Below are 10837 nucleotides of genomic sequence, written 5' to 3'. Positions count from 1 at the left end.
TGCTGTCCATCTCTATTCATCTAGTATAACACACTGTCTGTGTTGTCCATCTCTATTCATCTAGTATAACACACTGTCTGTGTTGTCCATCTCTATTCATCTAGTATAACACACTGTCTGTGTTGTCCATCTCTATTCATCTAGTTTAACACACTGTCTGTGCTGTCCATCTCTATTCATCTAGTATAACACACTGTCTGTGCTGTCCATCTCTATTCATCTAGTTTAACACACTGTCTGTGCTGTCCATCTCTATTCATCTAGTATAACACACTGTCTGTGTTGTCCATCTCTATTCATCTAGTATAACACACTGTCTGTGTTGTCCATCTCTATTCATCTAGTGTAACACACTGTCTGTGCTGTCCATCTCTATTCATCTAGTATAACACACTGTCTGTGTTGTCCATCTCTATTCATCTAGTATAACACACTGTCTGTGTTGTCCATCTCTATTCATCTAGTTTAACACACTGTCTGTGTTGTCCATCTCTATTCATCTAGTTTAACACACTGTCTGTGTTGTCCATCTCTATTCATCTAGTATAACACACTGTCTGTGTTGTCCATCTCTATTCATCTAGTATAACACACTGTCTGTGTTGTCCATCTCTATTCATCTAGTATAACACACTGTCTGTGTTGTCCATCTCTATTCATCTAGTATAACACACTGTCTGTGTTGTCCATCTCTATTCATCTAGTATAACACACTGTCTGTGCTGTCCATCTCTATTCATCTAGTATAACACACTGTCTGTGTTGTCCATCTCTATTCATCTAGTATAACACACTGTCTGTGTTGTCCATCTCTATTCATCTAGTATAACACACTGTCTGTGCTGTCCATCTCTATTCATCTAGTATAACACACTGTCTGTGTTGTCCATCTCTATTCATCTAGTATAACACACTGTCTGTGTTGTCCATCTCTATTCATCTAGTTTAACACACTGTCTGTGCTGTCCATCTCTATTCATCTAGTATAACACACTGTCTGTGTTGTCCATCTCTATTCATCTAGTTTAACACACTGTCTGTGCTGTCCATCTCTATTCATCTAGTTTAACACACTGTCTGTGTTGTCCATCTCTATTCATCTAGTATAACACACTGTCTGTGCTGTCCATCTCTATTCATCTAGTATAACACACTGTCTGTGTTGTCCATCTCTATTCATCTAGTATAACACACTGTCTGTGTTGTCCATCTCTATTCATCTAGTATAACACACTGTCTGTGTTGTCCATCTCTATTCATCTAGTTTAACACACTGTCTGTGCTGTCCATCTCTATTCATCTAGTTTAACACACTGTCTGTGTTGTCCATCTCTATTCATCTAGTATAACACACTGTCTGTGTTGTCCATCTCTATTCATCTAGTTTAACACACTGTCTGTGTTGTCCATCTCTATTCATCTAGTATAACACACTGTCTGTGTTGTCCATCTCTATTCATCTAGTATAACACACTGTCTGTGCTGTCCATCTCTATTCATCTAGTTTAACACACTGTCTGTGTTGTCCATCTCTATTCATCTAGTCTACTCTCTTCTGGACTGTAGTCTGCTGCTTCTCATCACAGCTGATTTTAACCATGATGTAAAAGCAACAATATATGAAACAGATGTATGTGTCTACACGGGTGCTAAGTAAGAAGACTTGAAACATTACTCTCACTTCAGTTGTACCTTCTTAAAATCTGTCCAAGTCGAGGTGTATCCGACTTCGGATCTATGCAGTCAATAATGCAGTCAATAACTTGGATTTATTCTTGTGTATGTGTGTAACCTTAAGACCCCTCAAACTCAACTCTGGACCTTGAAGCCAGTTCCACTGTGTTTTTTCATTGTTCCCCTCTAATCAAGGACTGGTTGAGACCTAGGACACCAGGTGGGTGCAATTAATGATCAGGTAAAACAGAAAACCAGCAGGCTCCGGACCTCGTAGTGTCAGAGTTGAATACCCCTGCATTATTATACAACTGTAGAATTGGAGAATACATTTATTAAATCTTCCAGTGAAAGCATTCTGTTTATTTATATACAGTACCAGTCAAAAGTTTGGACACACCTACTCATTCCAGGGTTTTTCTCTATTTTTTTTACTATTTTCTACATTGTTGAATAATAGTGAAGACATCAAAACTATGAAATAACACAAATGGAATCATGTAGTAACCAAAAAAGTGTTAAACAAATCTAAATATATTTCAGATTCTTCAAAGTAGCCAACCCTTGCTATGATGACAGCTTTGCACACGCTTGGCCCTTGAATGAGGTGTGTCCAAACTTTTGAACGGTACTGTATATTAAAAATATATATATATTTAAAACAGTAATATATTCCAGGGTTTCCCAAACTCGGTCCTGGGGCCACCCCCTGGGTGCACATCTTTGTTTTTTGCCCTAGCACTATTGCTGATTCAAATCATAAAAGCTTGATGAGTTGGTAATTTGAATCAATCGTGTAGTGCTAGGGCAAAAAACAAAATGTGCACCCAGGGGACAGACCCAGGACCGAGCTGAATAATTAAAGAGGTTTTATAGTTGAAGTCAGACATTTACATATCCCTTAGCCAAATACATTTAAACTCAGTTTTTCACAATTCCTGACATGTAATCCTAGTAATAATTCCCTGTCTTAGGTCAGTTAGGATCACCACTTTATTTTAAGAATGTGAAATGTCAGAATGATATAGTAGAGAGAATGATTTATTTCAGCTTTTATTTATTTTATCACATTCCCAGTGGGCCAGAAGTTTACATACACTCAATTAGTATTTGGTAGCATTGCCTTTAAATTGTTTAACTTGGGTCAAACATTTTGGGTAGCCTTCCACAAGCTTCCCACAATAAGTTGGGTGATTTTTGGCCCAGTCCTCCTGACAGAGCTGGAGTCAGGTTTGTAGCCCTCCGTGCTCGTACACACGTTTTCAGTTCTGGCAAAAATTCTCTATAGGATTGAGGTCAGGGCTTTGTGATGGCCACTCCAATACATTGACTTTGTTTTCCTTAAGCCATTTTGCCACAACTTTGGAAGTATGCTTGGGGTCATTGTTCATTTGAAAGACCCATTTGCGACCAAGCTTTAACTTCCTGACTGATGTCTTAAGAAGTTGCTTCAATATAGCCACATCATTTTCCTCCCTCATGATGCCATCTATTTTGTGAAGTGCACCAGTCCCTCCTGCAGCAAAGCACCCCCACAACATGATGCCGACACCCCCTTGCTTCAAGGTTGGGATGGTGTTCTTCAGCTTGCAAGCCTCCCCTTTCTCCTCCAAACATAACGATGGTCATTATGGCCAAACAGTTCTATTTTTGTTTCATCAGACCAGAGGACATTTCTCCAAAAAGTACGATCTTTGTCCCCATGTGCAGTTGCAAACCGTAGTCTGGCTTTTTTATGGTGGTTTTGGAGCAATGGCTTCTTCCTTGCTGAGCGGCCTTTCATGTTATATCAATATAGGACTCGTTTTACTGTGGATATCGACACTTTTGTACCTGTTTCCTCCAGCATCTTCACAAGGTCCTTTGCTGTTGTTCTGGGATTGATTTGCACTTTTCGCACCAAAGTACGTTCATCTCTAGGAGACAGAACGCGTCTCCTTCCTGAGCTGTATGACGGCTGCCTGGTCCCATGGTGTTTATACTTGCATACTATTGTTTGTACAGATGAACGTGGTCCCTTCAGACATTTGGAAATTGCTCCCAAGGATGAACCAGACTTGTGGAGGTCTACAAATTTTTTCTGAGGTCTTTCCCATTTTCCCATGATGTCAAGCAAAGTTTGAGTTTGAAGGTAGGCCTTGATATACATCCACAGGTACACCTCCAATTGACTCAAATGTTGTCAATTGGCCTATCAGAAGCTTATAAAGCCATGACATAATTTTCTGGAATTTTCCAAGCTGTTTAAAGGTCACAGTCAATTTAGTGTATGTAAATCTCTGACCCACTGGAAACTATTTTTGGAAAAATGATGACTTCAACCTAAGTGTATGTAAACTTCCGACTTCAACTGTAGCTGTGAGAGCACAGCCCTGACCACATAGACCCAGGGAAAGTAGTTCTCCTCATCCAAACACACACACACTTCAAGCAAAATGTCTGACCCATCTATGTTTGCTGTTATTGCACTGCCACCCTGTGTTCAGAGCACCACATGCGGGTTTCTCAACCCTCTCCTCTGTCCCCCCATATGTTTCACATTTTAGTTAACCCAACACTGGCACACCTGTTTCAATTAGTCAAAGGCTTTATGATTAGTTGAATCTTGTTTCCAGTTTAGGGGTAAAACAAAAAGCTGAAATGTCTGGGGGGGGCTGCATCAACGACACCCAAATGTTACACAACATAACCTGAGTCATGAAGGGGCAATGAGCTATGGGAATGATTACAATGATTTTCCTCCCACGCCTCAGTTATAACACCAACCACTGCATGGTGTCTAGGTTTACAGTATCCGTCATTCTAACTCAATTCAAACCTCTAAAATAATAAATCCCAAACCAGCCTCCAATTGAATTCCAGGGAGTTGCAGGGTGTTCTGGGAGAGATAAGGAGACCCAGCAGAAGGATTGGCATATGGGGCTGAGAGGCAGGAGGGTTTGGGCGTGGAGCTGAGAGGCAGGAGGGTTGAGGCGTGGAGCTGAGAGGCAGGAGGGTTGGGAGTGTGGTGGAGCTGAGCGACAGGTGGGTTTGGTCATGGGACTGAGAGGCAGGAGGGTTGAGGTGTGGTGGGGCTGAGAGGCAGGAGGGTTGAGGTGTGGTGGGGCTGAGAGGCAGAAGGGTTTAGGTGTGGGTCTGAGAGGCAGGAGGATTGAGAGGGCCTCATCCCCACAGGGGGAGGAGAGTTTTCAGTGTCTATGATGACAGGGGAGAGGAGGGGGTGCAGGCCCAGGGCAGGCAGGCATGGAGAATAGATTGGGAGATAGTGAGCATTGATGTCCGAGCAGCAGGACGTTGGTAGAGTGATGTAAATCAGATGTTAAGGAGTGGCTTGGGACCTTACAGCACGGATCCAAGACAAGAAAATAAAAAATGTAAGGATCACAATTCCTGTGGTAAAAATGTTAGTCACACCCAAAGAGAAATCCTCAAACTCTGCCCCCTCCCAGTGAGCGGATATCTGCCTACTCATCAGGAAAGACGACTTGAAGACTCTACAAGTATTTCTTCAGTAGTAGCCAGTATTGTACACTAATACAGGGATAACATCGATGAACATTTAGGGGTGAAACTACATGACACCAATCTTTAGCGGTACCGAAACACTAAGTCTAGGACCAAAAGGCTCCTTAACAGCTTCTACCCCCAAGACATAAGACTGCTGAACAACTAATCAAATGGCCACCTGGACTATTTACATCGACTCACTCTTTATTTTTACACTGCTGCTACTCGCTGTTTAATATCTATGCATAGTCACTTTACAAATTACCTCAACTATCTTGTACATTGACTCTGTACCGGTAACCCCTGTATAGCCTCGTTATTGTTATGTTCATTTCTTGTGTTACTTTTTGATTGATTTGTTTACATTAGCTTATTTTGTAAATATTTTATTAACTCTATTTCTTGAACTGCATTGTGGGTCAAGGGCTTGTAAGTAAGCATTTCACGGTAAGGTTCGGCTCATGTGACAAATAAAAATATGATTTAGACTAGAATAACAGCTACCATTAACAGTAACCCTTATGCAAATAAGCCGTTTAGAGCTGGCTGGGGGAATTCAAGCTTTTTGTCAGGCAGGCAGACAGTAAGATCACGTTGTCTTGTGTTGTAACATTGGGACATCTCTATAGGACAAAGAATACAAGGCATTCGACACTGAACTTTAACTCTGAACCAATTATGCACAGCTTATCTCAAGTCAGGGACAAACACTCAATTTTGGTTTAACCATCTGAACAAACACACCTAACCTCACTGGAGTAAGAGGCAGTGATCCACTGGGCACCGATGAGACAAGATGACCAACACAGCACACACAGAAAGACAAAGAGCTCTCTCTTCACTTAGGTGAGGCTTAGAAAACCTCACTTCTCTGCAATATTGAAAAGCGCCATGTCTTTTCCTATATGAATACTATCAAAGCCAACAGTTGAGTGAAAGAAAACATTTTATTTCATACCCTGTGAAGAAAAAGATGACTTTTCAACACTGGCTCCATGTGCAGTTTTACATCTTAAAATATATTTACAAGCTTTTCAAAAGACAACCATAAAAACCAAAAGGAAGAAAATACTTTTCCTCTGGAAAAAAAATCCACTGAAAAAACACATTCAATAGTCGAGGTAGGCAACATTTAAGAGAGATTTCTTAAAAGGAAAAATTCATCACATTGACAATACAATCGTGCAAACGCGGGCAGTGCAACATCCCTGTATTAACTGATTTCATAAGAATGAGGTAAATATTAGTGGTTGTATATTTGAGGTAGATATTAGTGGTTGTATATTTGAAGGAGATATTAGTGGTTGTACATTTGAATTTACAATTTGGTCTTCTGTAAACATTTAATAAATGGGGACACAAAGTTAAGTTTGTACGGATAGGTCATTCTTATCCCTGCATTGCACTTACAATATGTTCGGTGCTTGCTTGATTTGAGTCATAGTCAATAATGGGGATAACGTCTGAGAGGGGGTTCACTCTGCAGGGCATACTGACCAGCAGGCTGGTGAGACGACTGATTGGGTGGACCCAGCACATCAAACACACTCTTATTGGGCGGTACTGACTGGAGCATAGTGTCCAGGTCCATAATGAGGGGAGGGCGCCCACTGGGTAAGAGGGGCCAGTAGGCATGACCTACAAAATGGCTGGATGTGACAGGAGACCCTCCGTAACCATACAGAGGCATGCCCAGAGGCATCAGAGGGCCTCCGTTAAAACGCATGCTGGGCGGGGCCACAGCATTGGGCGGTGTGTACTTGGCATATGAGGTGGGAAGCTCCCAGGGAGGGGGGCAGCCTCGGCGGGCAGTCTTGTGTGGAGGGGGTCTGCTGTCCTCGTACCCGTCTGATCCCGCCTCACCCTCGGGCACCTGCTTCCCGCCTTGCGACACGCCCCTCCAGTCCTCATCGGAAGATGAGGCGGGGCTGACGGAGCTCGCTGAGGCGCTGCGGGCGGAGGAGTAGCGAGCGCATGGAGGAGGGGAAGGACGAGAGTGGGGCTCCACCCCCCAGCAGTCCCTGCCCCTGTCGGGTTCTCCTGCTTCGCTGGCCGGCCTCAGGCTGTGGAGGAGGGAGTCAATGGCAAAGGACGAGTCCAGCTTGGGCCGGTACAGGTCCTCCTGAGAGGGGGAGAGCTGTCTGGTGGGCATGGGGGATAGAGCGGTGAAAGAGGGGCCGGGGTGGGGGGTTGTGATGGGTCCTCGGGGTAGAACAATGATTGGTGGTGGGGGGGCCGGGGGCTCTGCATCTGGCTTATGTTGGTGCCCATGCAGGATGTAAGGAGCAAGATCCTGGGCGAAGATGGTCTCATCCTGGCGTGACACAGCAGTGTTCTGCCTCTTGAGGAGCTCCAGCGGCACCCGGCTCACTTCCACGGCCCAGAAGTTCCCCTTCCCCTGGGGCTTCCCAGGATCCTTCAGTACCTACAGGGACCAGGAGTGATAGACAGCGGTGAGATCAAAAGTATAGTACAACCTGAAAACCAGTCAGACAGGATCTCCCCAGTTTCACATCTCATAATTTGTTAGAATGATTTGCTTCATCTAATGTTTCATAAAGCACTGCAGTGGCTTTCGATAGGCTACACAGGTAGTCTAGTGGTTAAGTGCATTGGGCCAGTAACCGAAAGGTCGCTGGTTCGAATGCCCGAGCCAACTAGGTGAAAAATCTGCCAATATGCCATTGAGCAAGGCACTCAACCCTAATGTTGGACTAGTAACCGGAAGGTTGCAAGTTCAAACCCCCGAGCTGACAAGGTACAAATCTGTTGTTCTGCCCCTGAACCCACTGTTCCTAGGCCGTCATTGAAAATAAGAATTTGTTCTTAACTGACTTGCCTAGTAAAATAAAGGTAAAATAAAAGTTTAAAAAATAATAATTGTTCCCGTAAGTCGCTCTGGATAAGAGTGTCTGCTAAATGACTAACATGTAAATGTAATATGTATACTTGCTTATAGGTTGTTTGGATTCTAGAATCAAACATATAATTGAGCCCACTGATTGACATAACAATAAAGAAGACACTAAACAGACACACCTTAACAAAGCAGTCATAGGAAGAGAGGTTGTGTCGCACTGAGTCCCGCCAGCCTTTGTAGTTCCCTTTGAAAAAAGGGAAAAGTGTACTGATCTCCTTTAGAATCTGGGGAGAGACAATAAGAAAGGAGTCAACTTGCATCAATGGGTGTCTGCATTAAACAGTCAAATTAGCAGACTATATTAAAGAGATACTGTATATGATTGAAAACATGATTGTAGCCTTTTCATAGGCCTATAATACAAAAGTAAGATGAACTGTCGGACTGATAGCCTACACAGAGAGCTATCATCGACTATGTTTCTTATCAACTCAACCAACTCCAGCTGATACATCTCAGTGTCTGGTTTCACTGTATGCTGCTATCCTTAACAAAACAAACCCAGAAAAGCATGGCAGTCACTGAAGTGGGCCAAGAGGTTACTAGCTTACTCTGTTTAGCGTCAAATGATTGTACTCTTCTGTCTGTTTAATGCAATCGAACGTCGTATACCTACCCCTACAAAGACCGTTTTTTAAAATTTGCGATAAGACAGAATCCCCGATTAGAACTTTTTAAATAATAAAGTATATCAACTTTCTTTGCTGGAACTTAAATAATACATGAAAATAACAATAATTAACAGCCAAAATGTACACAAATAACCATGCGTAATTTGGCCTAAATTGACACAAATAACCTTGCGTAATTTGACCAAAATGTACAATTTATTCTAAACTCGCATGTTCGCACACCAACTCACGTTACCTCAGACAACGTAAGCTTCTTCTCTGAAGAATTTTGGATGACCATGGCAATCATTGCGAGGTAGGAGTAGGGTGGTTTGGGGTAGCGCTGATAGTTTTTTTTCTTTCCATTTTTCGTCTGGTCCCAAGATTCCTCCTTAATCGGCCCATCTTTGTTGAGCTCGGGCGACGGCTGGTAGGATGACCCCGGCGGTCCGTGGTGGTTTGGCAGCATCGCTTTATCCATGGGCGCTGTGGCCCAGCTGAACTGGGCAGGGGCAAGCTTTTCCAGCCGTGGAGGCTGTTGGACTGGCACCTGGGTCGAGTATGAAGGCCCGTGTTAGGCTGCAGAGCTCCGCGCTGTGGCAATCAGAGGATGGATATGGAAGTCAAGTTGATGGTCGTGGTGGCCTCCCAGGCGAGGAGAGCGCAGGTAGGAGAGCGGGTGGTGCCAGCAGGCTCTGACCCCCCCAGTGCTTTGTCATGCTGATCATCCAGGGGGCTGCACTGTCGGGCAGGAGGGGGAGGGAGGGAGTCGGTTCGTAACCTCTGGCAGACTGTTGGCTCCAGGCCGCCTCTATTTAAAGAGCAAACAATTAACAGCTTCATGTAAATCCCGCTGCGTAATGGAGGAGAGAATGAAGCGCTATCTGCGGGCAGAAGGGGGGGGGGGTCTGTGTGTGCGAGAGAGTAAGACAGTAAATCTGTAAATAACCCCTCAGACAACAGGCAATTTACCACAGCATTCCTTTTGGCAAAGGTGCCCCAAAACTTTTACGCAGCAGGTGCGCATGGGAGTGATGAAGACAGTTTGGCTGTTATTACATTTTTGCATCTGAGCTCCTAGAGTGTGCGGCTCTCTTTTATTTTCAAGTTTCTATTCCGCTAGCCAGCACCTCGTCTTAATAGGTGTGCGTTTCTTTTTCTTCTAGCGCATGGGAGTGAGCCACACAGATTATCCAAATTGTGTTGTGTTGTATATCAGTCCACTTGAACGTTCCTTTTGAATCATTACCCCCCGCCTTACACAAGGTATTGGGGGTCATAATGAGAAACCCCCATCTAACTTTCTTAAATGTTGAGACTTGCTTACAGTAAGCACAGATTGTGACCCACAGAACGTGACCCATATAAAAGAGGTGGGAGACTCCAGAGATTTGAGAATGAAAGTAGAACGTTGGAGTGGGGGGAGGGAACGAGAGTGGCCCACAAGCAGAGAGGGGGAAAAAACGAGGAATTTTGGGTGAGGCTTTCATTCAATCAACAATTTATGGCAAGCAATATACATAGCACAGCTAATATACAAACATTGAGGGATTAACACCCTCGGTCCACTATAAACAGATACACTGAATGAAGATAGAGATCATGTCAATTCAAAATATTAGGCGTACTTCTCATTAATTGTGTTGCTGATTTGTTGTGCCATTGTGACAAATTGTCAACAAGTAGCCCAAAAAGTACTAGATCACATTAGGCTATAGTAACAGCACGGAAAAAATAGGCAGTCCTGTACACCATATTTATTACAAAACAATATATTATTGTAGCCTATTATAAAATATATATTTATTATCTAAATATATGGCTCTGCGTGTAAATATTAAAATATGGCCGATTGCATATTTTGAAAATATATAAAACAGTAGGCAGACTAGCCTAATGGGCACTGGCAGTAGCCTGCATGTGTCAGTATAATTAAAATAGATGTTCTTATTCAAAAGTATATTAAAACTTCTGAGAGTACTCAAACGCAGGTACTGTGCAGGAGCGTACCAGTTGGGTGTAGGCTATTTGCGCACAGTAGGAAGTCCCTTGAGAATATGCAGTGCGAGTCCAACGTGAAAGAATAGTTTCGGGAATGCATGTCTCTTTTGTGAAAGTTAATGTA

The 10837-nt window shown here is 43.3% G+C and overlaps 1 protein-coding gene across 1 annotated transcript; it reads right to left on the bottom strand.

Annotated features, from left to right (window-relative positions):
- Window positions 1–6178: 6178 nt before the first annotated feature.
- Window positions 6179–9359, bottom strand: LOC118383174 (forkhead box protein H1-like). The gene is made up of 3 exons (XM_035769777.1): window positions 8969–9359; window positions 8221–8325; window positions 6179–7606 (listed from the first exon to the last, which is right to left on the bottom strand). The coding sequence occupies exons 1-3, from the start codon at window positions 9191–9193 to the stop codon at window positions 6626–6628; spliced, it is 1311 nt and encodes a 436-aa protein (XP_035625670.1). The 5' UTR covers window positions 9194–9359; the 3' UTR covers window positions 6179–6625.
- Between the last annotated feature and the right edge of the window lie 1478 nt (window positions 9360–10837).

This window comes from Oncorhynchus keta, chromosome 4, assembly GCF_023373465.1.
Source record: "Oncorhynchus keta strain PuntledgeMale-10-30-2019 chromosome 4, Oket_V2, whole genome shotgun sequence".
Taxonomy (NCBI): domain Eukaryota; kingdom Metazoa; phylum Chordata; class Actinopteri; order Salmoniformes; family Salmonidae; genus Oncorhynchus; species Oncorhynchus keta.
This window is presented reverse-complemented; position numbering and strand designations above follow the sequence as displayed.

Coding starts and splice junctions, on each gene's coding strand:
- LOC118383174 (XM_035769777.1), bottom strand. CDS start 9,193: ATGGATAAAGCGATGCTGCCAAACCACCACGGACCGCCGGGGTCATCC. Junction 8,326..8,968: donor AGAAGCTTACGTTGTCTGAG/GTAACGTGAGTT, acceptor GTCTCTCCCCAG/ATTCTAAAGGAGATCAGTAC. Junction 7,607..8,220: donor CCTATGACTGCTTTGTTAAG/GTGTGTCTGTTT, acceptor TGGTCCCTGTAG/GTACTGAAGGATCCTGGGAA.